General features: G+C 44.5%; 1 protein-coding gene across 3 annotated transcripts; it reads right to left on the bottom strand.

Moving 5' to 3' along the window:
- Positions 1-2,962: 2,962 nt before the first annotated feature.
- On the bottom strand, positions 2,963-15,729 carry LOC100839321 (type II inositol polyphosphate 5-phosphatase 15). 3 transcript variants are annotated; one of them, XM_024461736.1, is made up of 12 exons: positions 15,397-15,729; positions 15,119-15,294; positions 9,175-9,427; positions 8,269-9,076; positions 7,713-7,834; positions 7,547-7,631; positions 4,909-5,074; positions 4,717-4,751; positions 4,372-4,621; positions 4,081-4,204; positions 3,660-3,996; positions 2,971-3,500 (listed from the first exon to the last, which is right to left on the bottom strand). In XM_024461736.1, exons 1-12 carry the CDS (start codon positions 15,489-15,491, stop codon positions 3,273-3,275), a joined length of 2,679 nt encoding a protein of 892 aa, XP_024317504.1. In that variant the 5' UTR covers positions 15,492-15,729; the 3' UTR covers positions 2,971-3,272. The 3 variants fall into 3 exon arrangements, with proteins under 3 accessions (XP_003574972.2, XP_024317504.1, XP_014756321.1); XM_003574924.4 differs by lacking the exons at positions 15,119-15,294; positions 15,397-15,729 and adding an exon at positions 12,576-13,467 and having other exon boundaries at positions 2,963-3,500; XM_014900835.2 differs by having other exon boundaries at positions 15,119-15,729.
- Between the last annotated feature and the right edge of the window lie 1,544 nt (positions 15,730-17,273).

The following is a 17,273-nucleotide window of genomic DNA, read 5'->3' as shown; positions in this document are numbered from 1 at the left end:
GGCCCCTCCTCTGCCTCTCGGACTCCTGCAGCGCGAGCGGGCGGGCAGCGGCGCGCAGGCGGCCGTCGGGAGGGCCGATGTCGTGCGGTCTGATTATGTTCTTTGTGGGATCTGAATTCGGGGTTCCAGGGAGGCAAATTGGTAGGGATTTGTCTGTCCAAATAATGTTTTCGCGCTAGAGTTCGCCTCTCAGACGAGGATGCAGGAACTTAACTGAGAGAGCCGTTTGATTAGAACCAGCAGGGGAATAACCTATTTAGAGAGGCTGTGGTATTTATGACCAGGAGGGGAGATTAATTGGAACAAGAGTATAGTGCTTTCTTACTTATGGATTGCTGCTTTTGCTTTTGAGTTCGAACAGTCGGTGTAAGTAAGCGGCAGGCCAGTTATAATAACGGCAGAATTAACATGGAGACTTCGAAACATGAAGCACTACTGGAATTGTTCTTCGTCAAAAGGAAGGGATACTAGAATCATCCGTGATTAGTTAAATAACTTAGCTAAGTTATGTAGTCTAATCATCTCATATTCACTTGATTTGGTCATTATGCACATGTCAGAAAATATTTGAACTGGCTTAGTCAGGAATACTGTTTTTTTCATGTAAGACGTAGAGGCAAATAATCAATCAATTTGAGTTCTCCCCCCACTGACAGCTTGTTTGTTGGAGAGATCGTAGATCAGATTAGTATGGAGACTCTAACCAGTTCAAAATAAGCCAATTACATTTTAAAGCCAATAAGATTGATTAGCTTGTTCAGATTGATGTGGATTTCTGTTCAACTAGAAACTTTTTGGAGCACCGTCTCCTCCTTACTTCAGCTTACCTTGGTGAATTTTCCCAATTTTTAGCTCTCATGTTGAACACCCAGACCTAGGAATGTGTCAATTTTGGGGCCAAACTTGTTTGTAGGTAGTGCCAGGTTCTTCACTTGGTGATCTTCCACCATTTCGTTCCTCTTGGTTGCTAACTTGTCATGTTTGACGAATGTTAGAGAATCTGTGCCGTTAAGAAATTTGTGTTTTGAATTCTTCAAGTTGAAGTTTGCATTTTGTTTTGATGTCAAGATATTGTGTTTTGAATTTCTTTCGGACGGTGTGCTTATAATATATTTTTGTTGGAAAAATATGCATCCATGTATGGAAAATCTGGATTCATATGGTTGTTTTGTGCTCTTGGTTCGTGGATCCAAAACATACAGAATTCATAGCTACAAAATATATAGACAATGTAATCTTGGTCAACTTGAAAAGTCTAATAAGAATTCGTACAGTACCAAATTTATTGCTTGCTTTTCAAGTGAAAAGTAATAATTGGTGATCGCAATTTTATATGATCTAAAAAGGTGAAATATCTGTGATTAATATTCAAAGAATCTCATGTTTGAGATCTGAAATGTCAATAGATATGCATTAATTGTCGCTTTTTACACTTTATTGTGTACGGAGTAGGATTAAATGTACATGGAAATAAACTCCTTATGTTTGGAAGTATCCGGAGTTTACTGATATATGTCCCCCAAGACTGATTTTAAAGATCGCGGGGAAGAGTCCCAAAGATGACTTCAAGCGGAAAAACTCAAAAAAAGGAAAGTTTTGGGGAATCCAGGTGTCGCCCTTTTGACCTGTGTGCTTGTTGGCCATGGATTTCAAAATATGAAGTGGATTTCATGAGAGGAAGAGAAGAATTTCCGTCTGATCACTTCTGTTTTTGTCGATGGCGCGGCGAAGCGTGTGTACCTAACTAGTAATATGTAATGATGATTTCTGGTCTAATTATATCGAGTAGTCTTGTTTGTTTTATTCATGAGCATTTAACTATACAACACACAACTGACTTATTTTCTGTCATTTCACCCTGATTTTGTTAGTCCTTTGGTAAACCATAGCCATGTGCGCCTTTGAATTGCCTATGCTGTCTGCTAACATATGAAAGCATGTGCCAGTTGTATACATACCCTTCTTAAAAACAAGAGTGAATTTCATTTTTGATCCCCAAGTTTCATTTTTTTTGACAGTGTCGATCCAATTTAGTGGAATTTCTGTCTTTTGACCTCATTTAGCAAAAGTTATGCCACTGATGACCCATTTAAGCTTTGGCTCAAATTCCCTCCGTTCTGGCACCCTGTGAATCCTCACCATCCTCACCGTCTTCTGCTTGCTCAACGTGCAGCAGCTTCCACTGTGAGCACTGTGTCCTCGAGGACCTTCCCCGGCGGCGATGGTGCCTGTACGGACGCAAGCCACAGCGAGTCCGGTTGGCACAGAGAATTTCCTGTCCGGTGCAGGTTTAAGGGGCCCAAAGTCGGACACTTTTGCTCGGAAATCATCGTCAAGTAGAATATTTGCTGACTTAAGATCTTTGTGGATGTAGCACTGCTGTGCCAGGTTCTGAAGATACTCCACGACTCCACGTACCGCAAATAAATGAAGAAACCAATACGGAGTATATGAAATGAAATGGCTAATTAAACCTGCTGTGATAAACAAAGTGTCGCCGGATTGATCAGCTCGCACCCTCACCAGTCGCCACCAGTTCTCTTCCTACAGAGATAGGGCAGCTCGCTGGCTCGCCCACTGATTTTGGGAGCAGACAAAACAAGGCATTCTCTTTTCTCTCCAAATCACGAATAGAAGCGCATGTAGGTGTTTCTCGATCCTTCCCATTCCGAGCATGCATGTCACACATGTGTGGTACTGTTTTCTTCGGAGTTTCAACTCTTTCCGAATAAGATGAGTTGAGATAGGCATAGCCATGTAAAGACTAAGATGGGGATTCGGATCAAAAGCTTAATGGGGTAATTAGTGCCAGAACGGTCATCAAATGGAATAAAAAAATGAAAAGTCGAAAAAAAAATGAAACTTGGAGGTCAAAAATGAAATTCATTCTAAAAACAGAGCACAACACACACGCTGTCTCCAACCTTAGAATCAAAATTAAGGAAAAACATTATCACGCATGTCTCCAACTTTAGAATCAAAATTAAGGATAGACATTTATCTGCCATCACGTAAACATGCAGTTTTACAAAGCACGTCACAACCCATGGTAAAAACTGAGCTGATGTGTGTTGTACATGATTTCACTAATTCTCTCTAAAAAACATCGGAACGTTGAGATAGTACAAAGCCTCGGTTCTTTCTCCAGTACTAAAAAAGCACAAGGAAGGATATTTGCATGTACAATACACATTTTTTATGCACACTTTGATCAACCTAAAAACTAACCACACAAGTCAATCACACTCAATAAAAAGAATCGATCACCAAAGTTATAACTCCTTGGAAGGAAATGTGCTCCTGCAATTCTGGTGCCGTACACGTATTTCGTACACTTTGGCAACTGTGGAATATGGTCCAGTTATTTTCACCGATAACGTTGCTGCCTTTTCTTGGTTAGCTTCAGAAAAACTATTCCCTGAGGCTCCACGCAGGCCTCCATGCTGCAAAATTACCTCTACCGTTTGTCCAGGGCAAATTACACCAACTGCCGGGGATACCTGTGTTGGAGACATGTTTCTTTCAGTGCTGAGGCAAATTATCACTTCTCTACAGTTATATGTCTACCAAGATCTGAGGAGATCGTTTATACAAAGTTTATAAAACTGTTCAAAATGAAATGAATAACATATGGGGAGTCGGACAAAGCATTAACCCACCTTTAGCCAAGTAGGGAAACCAGTAACATGTGTACCAGAAGAATTCCGTGATTGGCCAATAATCTCAAAACATGCTGTGTCTTTTGTAGAATGCTGTGTCTTTTGCAGTTTCAAAACAGAAGGGCTTTGATCTTGAAGAACGATGTCATTAGTGCTGATATTTGCTTCCAGTAATGCTTCTCGCCCCTGAAGCAAGTGCAACACTTTCTTATTTGAACACATTATCTCCCCATATTCTTGCCTCATTGTCTGTTTGTCAATATGTGCAACATCCAAATTGAACAAGCATTTTACAGGTTTGTGATCACTGTCTGTAGCTTCCATGCAAGAGTCGTACCTGAAAATATAAAATATTTAAGTGCCACAAGATTTTTATTAATATTGTATATCTCATGAGGTAATCAAACAACAAATAACTTACAGTGATATTGAACACACCACCGGACAATCCAAAGAACACTCGGTTCCCGAACTAGCTCGGCTATCACGGTATAGAATTCTGTCACACCAAGCAGGAATGCGTCTCTTCTCACTAGAGTCATAGCCTACATGTCAAATAAAAAAGAAGGTTCTTCAAACAACTGTTGTAGGAATCAGGAGTTCAGTAATACTAGCAACTCATAAGGATCACTATGGCACCATAAGGAAAATGGTTACAGTGGTCAGTATACACTAATGTAACTAATCCATCAGGGTCACTATACCAGTATACCTGATAAGCCAGCTGTTTGTTTCTCAAATTTGTAAGTAGGTGGGAATTTGAAATCTCCTTCACGAAATCCCTGGAAGACTCTCCCAGATCTCATTTCTGCTCGCAACTGGTCATTCTCCCTCAGACAGTCAAAGTGTCTCCGGGAAACCAAGCCCATCGCCATATCATAGCAAATATCATGCAGACGGTAATTAAAGTCACCAAGAAAGACAACCATGTCCGTATCTGACAACTCTGGCATTCTTGATCCCTAAATAACAAGATTTTTAGTATATCAACAATCTCAGAATATGGATCTAGAAATATCCACTGCAAAAATAAAATGAAGATGAGCCAGTAGCATACATTTGCTCGAAGAAGCTGACCAGCAGAACTAGAAACTGCACCATCAAAACAAGTTGAGTAATAGTGTGTAAGATTAAGAAGTTTTACATTTATTCACACGACTCTTGATTCTGATTAGCAAAACTGGACAGACATACAAATTTGAATGCTATTAAGACATGGGAACATTAATGGGATAAGATTGAACAATACCTGTTGTTGTCAATAATCCATTTGAATGGGTAGCAAAGGTCATTGTTCTAAAGACATGGTCAAAGTCTTCATTCCGTCGGATCACAGCTTCCGCATGAGCAGCAAAATGACAATTTATAAAGCAAATGCTTCTATCATGTATTCTCATCCTCAATCCCACTGCTCCCTGAGATAATGCAATACATTAAAAATACTGTAAACTAAGCTGAAACAAAATCCATCCACAGTACTGCTTCTAAAGTCTACATTCCCCCAAAACTAAATTACATGAATACTTAAGCAGAATTGTGCCATGTTCAGCACCACATAACAGATGCACCAACGCAACCATGTCCAACCAGGAGACATGGGCGATTTGCACAGCCAGGTCGAGGTGGGATACGTCGGCATTCGGCAACACGGCAGTAGCTTTGCTTGCTTCAGATATAACTGGATTGCACTCTAGTTTACATCAGATATCTTACAATTATATCTGTAGTAATTCCATCTGTTAGAAGTACAGATGGATTCTGTTTGTTACAAGGGCCGCCTCATCTATTATTATAACTAGGTGATTCCCCGCGCGTTGCCGCGGAAAATTCTATGTGCACGTCTGAATATGATTTTAGAAACAAATGATAATAATATGATTTAATGTAAAATAAATATGAATATTGTAGGACAAAACGATTTTATCATTCATAGCATCTATGCAACAAAACAATAGGTTTAATTTTGATGTGCATGAACATTAACAATTTCGAAAAAACCGAAAAGTGAAGTTTCGTCAACCTGAATATTTGTAGATCTTAGAAAAAATGGCATACATATCATGAAAATATGTGTGTTTGGTAAAATATTTATATGCAACGTGAAGATGAAAAAACTTAGGTATCAAAATATTAAATTCGAATGGACCACCAAAATGGATTCCTAATGTACAAACACATGATGTGGATGGTGATGTGGAGCCTTTCAATGCCCATGATGTGCATGATGTGGATGATGATGTGGACACTTTGCATGTCAAGTTTGCAAACATTAATTGCAGTTAGTGGGGATCAACTTTATAGGTTATATAGATATGAGGTGGTACGTGCTTTATCATGTGTGGTCAGTAACAGTCACCGAAAGGGACCCTGCTTCCAAGTTGGGTAATTTGATGTTGCACCAGGAGGTGGCAGAAACCACAACCGCTGCCCAAGGGGGGCACAACTAAGAGTAAAATGCAATATAAGTCCCTTTACTTGGACGTGTGGTCACTATACTCGAGAATTCCAGCTTCTAATCATCATACTTGTCTAATGAGCTCACTTTACTCCGTAATCATGCTAGCACACGATTTCAACGCCACGTGGGCAGTCAACTTACCAGCGCTGACGAAGAGAGGCACGGGAAGGTGAACATTTTTTACTTACCCCCTCCTTCCCTTTTTCCACACTCACATACTCCGTGCCCCCCTTTGCCCTGTCCTTCATCAAAGCGATATCTCCGAGGCAGAGTAGAGAAGGAAAGGCGACAGAAGGCGATGTCGAGGTGGTTGTCGTCATTGTCGGCGATCAGCTGCCAGAGACGCTGTGGGTCGCGACGCCGCTGGCCACGAAGTTGCTCGCGCAATGGCTCCAACCCGACAACCAAAAGACGACCAGCCGTCCCAATACGGTCAGTTCACCATCTTTATTTATCTCACTCCAAATGCAATGTGAAAGGGGATCGCAAAAATTAGGGATTTGGAGGGGTGGGGAATTTTTTCTAGGCTTCATATCATTCAAAGGGTTCAGCCTGGGGTGTTATTTGATAAAAACAGATGGTAAAATGAAGGGCAGATTATGCATAGCGGAACAGATGGGAGCCCTCCCGCACCCTCTCTTCGTCCACTTTGGCTGGTTGATCATCCGCGTGGCGTTGAAATCGTGTGTTGGCATCATCAGGGACTAAAGTGAGATCATTGGACAAGTACAATGGTTAGAACCTGCAATTCTTGAGTATAGGGACTAAAGTGACCACGCGACCAAGTAAAATGACTATTACTGCAACTCCACGACTAATAATGCAGATTGACCAGGAGGACAGTGAAGAGGTGCCAAAGATCTAAATGAATGTGCTAACTGGCATGCACATTTCCAAGATGATGCAAGTCCGAATCCACATCGGGGGCGGCCAAGCTGGTGGTGCTTGTGGACTAGGGATCGAGACATAACTTCGTAATTGAGGAGGTGGCATGGCGCATTGACACCAAGTTGTTCCCGACAAAGGGTTAAGCGTGCCGATGGTGAACGGCAAGCTGGTGACTTGCAGCTGCCTTTACGGTGGCACCTTACTCTTCATCAACGATTCAAGAAGAAGCTTTCATTACGGACCTCTACATGATCCTGTTGAGCAGGTTCAACGTGGCTTTGGGGCACAATAATTCAAAGCTAGAGTAATCTCTACAACAAAGTACTGCACTTGCAGAAGACAGGAGTTGGGGCATATAAAGCAGCCAGCAAAGAACATTTGCCTTAAATCAAACACACTTTAAAATAAATGGCCAACGAATCTGGTGCTTTGAATGTTTAGCTGAAATAAAACCAGATTGCATTTGCATAACTCATAAACAAGATGAACATGCTATCTAATATGAATAAGAAACAATATATCAGTGAAACAACAAAAGTACCTTGTTGCCAATAGCTCGCCCTAGTCCACATGCTACGGTTGCATTTTCAATATCACCAATGAACTGCTTAAGATTTGCTCTAACCCTGGCGAAACAAGAAACTCAATAATTTATACCAAAAAATGAGGATAAAGCTACAGCAAAAAATTAGTCCTAAACAGATTACCATACACCAGTAAGTAACCCAGCCATCTGCCTTGAACCAACACGCTCAAAAGAGTGGCCTTTCAAGATCTGCCCGATTGCATCTAACCACCACTCACCATTTGGGCTTCCCTCAAGACCTACCTAAAGCCAGCAGAAATTATATCAGGATTAAAACTAGAAAAAACAGCATATCACATTTTTAAGAAATATTTATGTTTATCAACATTCTCGAATATTTTAACAAACCATGTCTTTGCAGTGGCCTTGCAGTACAGGGCATTTATATAATTCTAGTAAAAAATAAGCCAATTTTATATAGAATAGCAGCTTGTTAAACATGATTGTGGGTAAATCTATATTCAAGCTCAGGAGATTGCACAATGAGGCAACACATTCATAGCCACAGAAAACTCCAACTAATCAGCCAACCACAAAATGTCGTCCGTCCAGTTCTTACAAGTTTCTAGAATTTGGTCTGGCCCTAAAAAGTTAGCATCATATATCATGAGAGCAGATGATTATGCGCAACAACAGTGATGTAATAAGTGAGAAAAAAATGAACCCATCATTCTTACCGTCTCTTTAGCTGCGGACATTGCAAGAAAGCCAGCACCCATCTCTACCTCTTGCAATCCAACTACTAGTACCCCAACCTCTGCTGTTGGGAGTTTCAACCAAGCTCTTAGTGACTCATGAGATGCTTTTTCTTGCCCAACATTCCAAGAACACACTAACACTTTCATATATTCTAAGTTTTTGTATGATGTTTCTCTCTCAACCAATTCAGAACACAAAATGCTGTCGGTAGGCCCTGGAGATGACAAATTCCATCCACGGATTCCCCCATGACCAGCCAATGTGAAGATATATGAACTTCCAATGGCCATACACAGAATTGGACTGCTATGTGCAATCCATCCTCCCAGCAAGTTGCCATCCAGGTCCAAGAGCTGGATGTTGCCATCCATGTACCCCACCCACAATCTTGTTCCAAAGTTCAAAATACTTTGAACAGAAGATAAATGATGCTGGAACTCTTGCAAACGATTACCGCTACCATCCCATTGAGCAAGAGAGCCATTTGCAGATCCTGCCCAGATCATCCCATCCGTTGACATTGCTAACGCTTCTATTCGTCGAGTATCATCTCCAAATCCCGCTTTAGCAGCAACTCGACGAACTGCATCAGCTGCTCCCATCAAAGCATTTCGTGATCTCTGGAAAAAATTAACAGGACTGCGAGCTTTCTCTTTCCTTGGAGATGAGAAAAGGTTTTGTTTCGTTTCATAGCCATATTGACTCTGAGCAGATAAGACATCGAAACGTGTATCAACTTGGCCATCCACATTTACCACTTTCAGGAGCTCCTTAGTGCGAGAATCCCTATGTGGAAAAAGAGATAAGAGTAAGCACAAGTATATGGACAGCTGGATAGTCAGCCGAAAGCAACATTAACAGATAAATGGACACACGAAATGTACCAGAGTGCAAATGAGAGGTAACCAGCACTCCATACTTTTGATCTAGAATTGTCAGACAATAGAAGTTTTACATCAACAGCAGGCAAGGGACAGGCCCCTCCATCGCTGACCATGGTCCAAAGGTCAATGAATGATCTTTCAACTAATAAGGAGGTCTTACACTTCTCTTCTCTCTGTAAAGCAAGAGACTTATCAATTGCTTCTCCATACCATACTTTGATTATTCCCCCTTCAGATCCAGACCACAAATCACCTAGGTTCATTCAAAGAAAATCAGCATTGTAAGATTCTGACTGCAGTTCGCTCAACAAGATGAGTTCAACTGCACAAAATACAATTAACTGTATAGAAGAATGGTACAAAAAGGTAACACAGTAAGTCGGCGTCTTAAATATGGCTACATGAACGACAAATTTCATGTCAGATAATTGCGTTTCAACATGACAACACCCTATTGCATCAATATTTTCAAAATGAATAGGTAAACTAAGGTGACCCTTTGGCCCATTAGATGATAAGTGACTAAATTTTTTTTGCACCTTTGTGCAGCTCATGTGGCAGATCTAATAATTGCATGTTTTTTAGCTTTCTTATAGATTCAAAACTATACAGACATTTGGTTGCATTAAAATGGATATGGTAGTTCTCTTAGCATCGTGACAAAAAATAATAATTCAGGACTCTATCTTCTATCAATTTGGGGAAAGCAGAATGGAACCATGTCTTCACAAGTGTTCATTCTTTGTCAACCAAATATTAAAATCTCTACACAACTGATGGTCCTTAAGATGCTGATACTAGAGCACGAGCCTTCGAAGTTGGTGTGCATAAGTAGTTAAGTGCCCACTGCTACCAACATGTTGCCAGGCCCTTCTGAGCAAAAGAATGTTCTCTTTAAGCTCCAAGGAAGCTAGTTTGCTGTGTGAAAACAATTTTGTGAATATAGTACGAAAACTAATGTGCTGGACATGGTGTAAATTATCTTGTTTGGTGAGTGCACTGTTTGCATGTCTTCACGAAAACTACAGCAAACACAATACAAGTCCATTTGGCTCAGAATCACAGGCAATATTGCAGTTACTGTGAAAAGTTAACCCAGGGCTAAATCAAATGATAACAAATTTAATGAATTACACCACCCCCTCAAACAAAAATTTGAAGACCACAGAGGGAAACTCAAGAGGGCTTATGAGATTACAAGAGTTACTAAGCTGTTGTTTTCAGAAAATATAATATTCTAATGAGTAAAAGGCGTTTTGGATTATGTATGGTTACCGATATTTCGATTTGCACCGCCTATGTTCAAATCTGGCAGACAATTTTTAATCTTGCACTTTGCACCAGGCCAACCTGGTTCACAAAATCCTCTCCCACTCACAAATCAGGCCGTCCAACCGTCACCCTATTCAACATGGCTACAGGGGGATGAAGGGGTTGATCATGGCGGGCAGTGGCGATGGTGTCATGGCAGCATCCCCCAACAACAGCGCAAATCAGACCTAGCACGCACTAGACATGCTCTGCCTATGCTTGCTCCTCGTCATGCCCTCCATGTTTCTGTTAGACTGGCCACCGCCACGACATGGGCCCAACTTCCGAAGATTGTTGTGTCTTCAACAGCGCCACGCATCCATGCATAGCTCTCTGTCTCCCTCCCACTCGCACTCCTCTTCTTCGAGTCAGGCCTTCAGCTCATCCATTCCAAAACAGAGCAGATTTGTGGGCATTGGTTGGGCGCTGAACCCTTTCTGTAACAGAGTACAGGAGAAATATATGTGATGCTTGGGGCTTGGGGATGTTATGGTCCAACTTAATTTGGGAAAAGCTTACTGATCAGGGCATATTTTAGAGAATTTTGGTGGCGACCATCATTACCGGATTTGGATAAGAACATCAAATTCGCACCAAATTAGCTCACTGGAGTTATAGAGGAACAGCCTAGGTAGCCAAATTCGGGCCAAATTTATGGGTGCTACTAGGGAACAGCTTAGATCCAATGTTGAGTGGAAGACGGAAGCGTGCCTACATAGACGTTGTGAGCGTGCTGTTCAACTAGGGCAGCGTGAGCAATGGGTTCTGGCTATTGTGATCACGAAGGACTTCCCGAAAGTGTTCAAGGCGCTCCTCGACGAGCTCATCTGGCAGGAAAGGTAGCTCAACGCTGTTCTGACGCTCTCTACTAGGCAACCACAAGGTGCACAACGAGGAGGCCTCCACCATCCTCATGTTCATGTCACTTATAATAACTTTCCTTACCAGCCCAGCTGGCTTTGCAATGTACAAGCTGGCACGGTGCTGGGTTCGGTACAAACACCGCTTGGTCGATCGCACTAGCCGTAGGTCCAATGACGGTTAACCTTGCGGAGGCCTCATGCAGCATAAAGCGCAACAAACTGACAGTATACGTGATGCACCAAGTTTAGTTACCAGAGCAGTCACCAGGCATCTCCAAGGTGCAAGGTGTGTGTTCTAGCAGCTCATCACCGTGGAGGGACAGGCGTTCATCACCATACGTACATACCCAACAATGGTGCACGCAAGGTGTTTGACAGACTGGGAACACAGGAATGTGTGAGGTTGCAACGCACGGTAGGAGTGACATGGCGAGTTGGCGACTGACATGTAAGTTGTCTGATAAGTTAGTTTAATACCAAGCATCTAGGCCAACGAAGGCTTGCACACAATAGGGTAAAAATACTTGTCTGCTTGACTCGACATATACTCCAAGTGCAGTTTTGTAATCTGGACAAACAGATGCAATTAACTAATAAGGTAGATGTTACTACCTTCCTTTTGTCTACATGGACGGATTTGGTGCCCAGATGCTTAGAAAGTTAGGTACAGATAATTGATTTCGGATGATCCATTGCATTGTTCAGACTGAGCTTTAAAGTCAGACAGCTGTTTCATTCAACATATTTGAGTTAACTACTTCATTGATGAGCACCATAGACATTATATTCTAGATAGAAACTAAGCAATTCAGGGTCAGTTCTTTGTTGACAAATTAATAAATTATGCATCTCTGCTGATAGGCAGCAGAAACTGTTTTTTTCTAATCTTGCACAGGATGCTCTGTAGAATGTATATCTAGATGAAGTACATGTATGGAGCAAAGTTTTAAAAAGCGGGCTGAGCAATTCAGCGGCAGCCTGAAAATTGGTGCTAAAGCGGAGCTATAGCACGCTACTTGTAAGTTTTACAGTTAGAGGCACACTGCTTGAAACGGTATAGTGGTCCCATAGCGCCGCTAAAGCGTGCTATTTAGAACTTTGGTATGGAGCCACTTGTTTGCAAATGATGGTAATGTAAACAAAAATGTCCTTAACCACGACAATCGGCTGTGTTGCATGCCTGTAAGTCAAAATTGTGCATACAAAAATAGGGCCGATGAGAATTACCATACGGAGAGATGGCTAACGCGAATACAGGCGCACAGTGCGCATCCCACCCAATGCACTCTCCTGCCTCCGGACCAGGATCAGCACCCCAACCCATGATCCGGCCATTGGCATGTCCGCTCCACACCACACTGCGGCAGGGGTCAGCCACGAGGCAGAGCACCGGCGGCGTCCTGCACGACTCTTGGAACGGCGCGCTCGCTTCGTCCCCCCACCGCTGCTGACAAGGGGACGATCGGAAGGCGTCCGCGAGGTCCCAAACCCTGACGCCAGCCTCGCCCGCCGCCCAGAGGTGAGTGGAGGCGCAGCAGGCGAGCGCGCGGAGGGCGGTGCCAGACTGCGACTCCCTCAGAGGCCGCGGACGCAGCTCCAGCGGGGGTGGGCGGCCCTTCCGCACGGCGGCGCGAGGGGGCGGACAATGGACGCCGGACGCGGAGGCGGAAGCGGCGAACTCCGGGAGGGAGTTGGCATGGTGCGGGCCCGGGGGCGGGGGCCAGACGTCGGTTGCCGCGGCGTGAGAAGCGGCCGAGAAGGCCGGGAGGGAGTGGCTGGGGTGGATGGACTGAGGGGAAGCCGCGCGGTGGACGGAGCCGGAGAATGAGGCGGAGGCGGAGACAGCGGGGAGGGATGATGCTGAGGTTGAGCGGACGTTCCCCGGTGGAGGGGAAGGGGAGGTGGAGCGGATGGGAGCGGGGGCTGGCGGAGGGGAAGGGGAGGAGATGGAGAGGAAGAAGTCGTCGGGGATGTCGTCCCACGGGGAGGAGCCCGCGGCGGCGGGTGTCGCGGCCTCGCCGGGATCCGCCATAGGGGAGAGAGATCGAATGCGACACAGCCTGAGACAGGTAGGTGACAGCGCAAAGAGTGTGGCGTGTGCAGGGGTCAAATCGGGCGTGGAGAAGAAGTGGACTTGCGCTTGCACAGGTTTCCTTTCAGTCGTGCGGGGTCATGGGCCGGCCGGCTGTTTTTTTTTAAGAGAGAGAGGGGGCCGGCCGGCTGTTGAGACACTGTGAACGGCCGCGCCTTCCTTCCCCGTCGGATTGCCTCAAAACGGCCGTGCTATGCGTGCGACAATTTCTCCATCCGACGCATGTACGACTCTGCTTCGAGCTGGCTGTTAATCTTTTTTCTCCCTTGGTCGCCTTTGTTTACCCAAAATCCAGACCCAGGCAAGCCCAAAACCAATCGGTCACAACCGTTCATCGTCTTCTTTCTCGTGCCTGCAAGGCTGCGACCCGGCTCTGGATTGATGCCGCTGCTGGTTTTTCGACAACATCATGGATCTCCATCCTCATCTTTGGTCGCTGCCCCTATCACAACCATGTTGTCGTCGTCTTTCCTCACCGCCATCGCTGCCGTAACCATCCAGTTTTCATCCTCGAAGTCATCTTGTCGTAACCATGCCGTCCTAATCCTCGATGGTCGCCGCTGCCATCACGACCATCCCGTCCTTGTCTTTGGTCGGCCGCGGGTGACCACGCGTACAACCAATACTGCATCGCTAGTCATCCTGATGTGCTCATCCGAATCTAAGGAGAATCTCAAGGGCAAGAAATCTGACTTGCAAAGTAGAACATACATGTTGTTTATTAGCTCTGCTTTTGATACAGTGGCTCTACATGCTTTCATAATGTGTATGTATGCAAAGCTTGTTGAATTGTTCTCTGAAAATTCAGTAGCTCATGGAGCTATCGGTTGTAAACCAAGTATTCGGCAAGAATTACAGTACTGTAGTTCATAATTGTTAGGCAAAGAATGGCACCATTTCTTCAGTTTCCCCCCTCCAATCAGAGCTACTAATTGAATGAGAATTCAGAACATCTTTCAGTCACATATATTTGCCATTTCGATCCGACTTACATGCAGTGCTACAGATTACGATTGATTTGCATATCAACAAGAGGAGGGAAGAGGAAGAGGCGTAAAAGGTTATCGGGAGAGGAGTTGTGGAGAAATTCTTATGGGACACTAAGTATTTCGGGTTTGTATTTGGATGGGCCCGAAGCCTGGGAGTAGACAGAGGGAAAGAACAAACGTCGTACAATGATCTGACGTGAAACGTCGTACGTGAAGCAATTTCACCGATGTCGTGCGTCGTTGCTAGTGTTTCTTTTTTCGGCCGGTTTTCCAGGGACCGACCTGGCTCACATTTGAGTGGAATCCCGCGACGCGCGGGCGCGACCGATGGGTCGCGCGAAGCCATATCCGGGCAGTCAAATGGTCGATCCGACGGCTAGCGACAGACACGGGCGCGCAAGAGAGATACCGAACGAGATGGGAACGGTTGGTGTTGATCATCCGAAGGTTTGGATATGACGGTGCAATTTTTAGTCTAGGTCAGGTGTTGTTCCCGAGGTCTGTAACATTTCCAACAGATGATGCATAATATTGCTTCCGTCATAGAAACCGTTTTATAGGGAATAGACAACAAAAAACGTCACTCCAACAAATGATGTATATCTATGGAGCGTGCCCAAAAAATTTAGGTCATGCCCCAAAAAATAAGCCGAGTGATGTATATTTGGAGCAGTGGATAGGGCACTCACGTGGGAAAGCCAACCGCCCTTCTTCCATGTCACCTGCAGCCGATGATTCCCGGCCATGGACGGCGGCACCGCCACTCCCCCGACCCCTCCCGTCTCCACCGGCCCCTTCGCTGCCAGCGCCCCACCCTCGACCTCCACCGCCGCCGCCGTGTCGAGCTTGCCCCGGCCCCGGGCACCTTGCAGTCGAGGCGGGAAAGAAGTACCACTGTGAGTCGCGGATACGGATCTGGGAGAGAAAGGGAGCGCGGGTCCCAGGGATAAAGGCTATAGAGGTTGACCTCGGCGATGGTGTCGATCCGGAGGCCGTCCCAGCACGCGGCGGCGGAGGTAGTAGGAGACCAGCTCCTCTTCGGTCTGGCAGTGAGGGGCTCATCGGGGTCTAGGATATGGGGGTACTGGGCATAATTTGGGGGGAATTTTGGGTTTGGGTGGGGTGGATTCGATGGATCGAATCGATAGGTGTGGTTGCTAGCGCTTTGAGGTAGGGGAACGAAGCATAATTTGGGGAGAATTATATGTGATTCATATGTTTGTGTGATTATTTGTTAAATATCTAGATTCATATGTTTATCACATGTCTGAGAATTTGCAAAGTGCGAAATGTTGCCATATGTGGTGACCTACTTTAGATCATCTGAAATTCTACTAGTGCACTATTTTATATCATATGGAATGGCTCTCCTATTTTTAGGACGCGAAAAATTGCAAAAGTGATGCCCCGTCCTAAATTCCAACTGCACTATCATACATCATCCGTTGGAGATGTTCTTAAATGGGCGAGTCCAATTTTCAGTTTTTAGATCTTGAGTGAGGAAGACAGATCCGGTTCTTAAATGAGCACAAAAAGGAAGTTACTACTTTCTAAGGGATTGTGAAACGTGTCTAAAAGTCTCGGAGTATTTGAAGCTCGCCAACTACCAAGTGAAAGAGGTGACACAAGTAAGCAGGGTTCGTTTCGTACGCTACTTTTCGTGTGTTTTGCCCTGTGGTAAAGAAAAATCACAAGTAAAAAATCATTTTTAGATAACTTCTACCCGTACTTGCATACATGGTCTTCATCTAAAAGTTATACGACATAGTAAAAGAGAGGTATTGGATCCCTTAGACTAGAAAATCAGCCTTCAAGAGGAAAAGTTAGATGCCACAATACAAGTTTGATGAATCTCTGCTATAAAAAAAAGTGTTTGATGGATCTCATCTTCATGGAGCCCCCTAGCAGTGTTTTCAAGGCATCGATCAAGGAGATTTGATCATCCATTTATTCACAGAAGATGCTACGTTTCTCCATTCCGAATATGTTTAGGAAGCCATGAACTATGGTACAGGAAAATTATATAACGAAAATATAAAAGTGGTGCACGTTTATATGCAAATTCAGCACATCACCCCAGACTGACGAGCAAACAGAGAGGGTTAATTAGTGTATGGAGACACATAAAAGCGTATGGAGACATACAATTCGTTGTTCCGTTCGGCGATCGGCACCTCCCCATTTGAAGCTCTGTACGGGTATGGCCCGAGTTACACTTGTTTTGCTACTGACTCACCTCATTGTGTGCAGAATGTCGTAGAGTGGTTGCAGGAGCGTGTTGTAATGAAACAGGTCCTTTAGCGTCATCTCCATCGAGCTCACCGACGCATGAAGTTGCAGGCTGGTCATAAGTGATCTGACCTTGTGTTTGCACGAGTGACTGGTGTTCTTCAAGCTACAATCCTACGTCGAAACATCGATGTCTCGTCGGGCAAATCACAAGCTTTCTTTCAAGTACTATGGACCATTGCAAGTTGAGAAGCACTTCAGGGGAGGTCTCCTACAACCTCAAGCCGCCGAAGTCAGCGAAGGTACACCACCCCGTGATTCACATCTCTCTACATCGCGCTAGTTTGTCGCCGGCGAAGCGTGCCTTGCTGGAGCTCCCTCTCGGTGACGACCAGTTCAGCCGGTATTTCGTGGCTAAGCAGTTGCTGTAATGCCGTTGTCACCTCCACGACAGCAAAGAGATAGAGCAAGTCTTGGTATAGTGGTTTGGCTTACCTGTTTCACACACTAGATGGGAGAGCGAAACTAACTTGCCAAGACAGTTCAAAGTAGGGACAACTGACTTATGATGGAGGTAGGGATTCAAGTGTGATGGGCCTGCCACTTATCCCGTCT

This window comes from Brachypodium distachyon, chromosome 3, assembly GCF_000005505.3.
Source record: "Brachypodium distachyon strain Bd21 chromosome 3, Brachypodium_distachyon_v3.0, whole genome shotgun sequence".
NCBI lineage: Eukaryota > Viridiplantae > Streptophyta > Magnoliopsida > Poales > Poaceae > Brachypodium > Brachypodium distachyon.
The sequence above is the reverse complement of the archived record's forward strand: the minus strand, read 5'-3'. Positions and strand labels throughout refer to the sequence as shown.

Excerpts from the sequence above, each read along its gene's own strand:
- LOC100839321 (XM_003574924.4), bottom strand. The coding sequence starts at position 13,380 with ATGGCGGATCCCGGCGAGGCCGCGACACCCGCCGCCGCGGGCTCCTCC. Across the intron at positions 9,077-9,174 it reads TACCTCTCATTTGCACTCTG|GGATTCTCGCACTAAGGAGC; the intron begins GTACATTTCGTG and ends TTTTCCACATAG. Across the intron at positions 3,997-4,080 it reads GTGGTGTGTTCAATATCACT|GTACGACTCTTGCATGGAAG; the intron begins GTAAGTTATTTG and ends TTATATTTTCAG.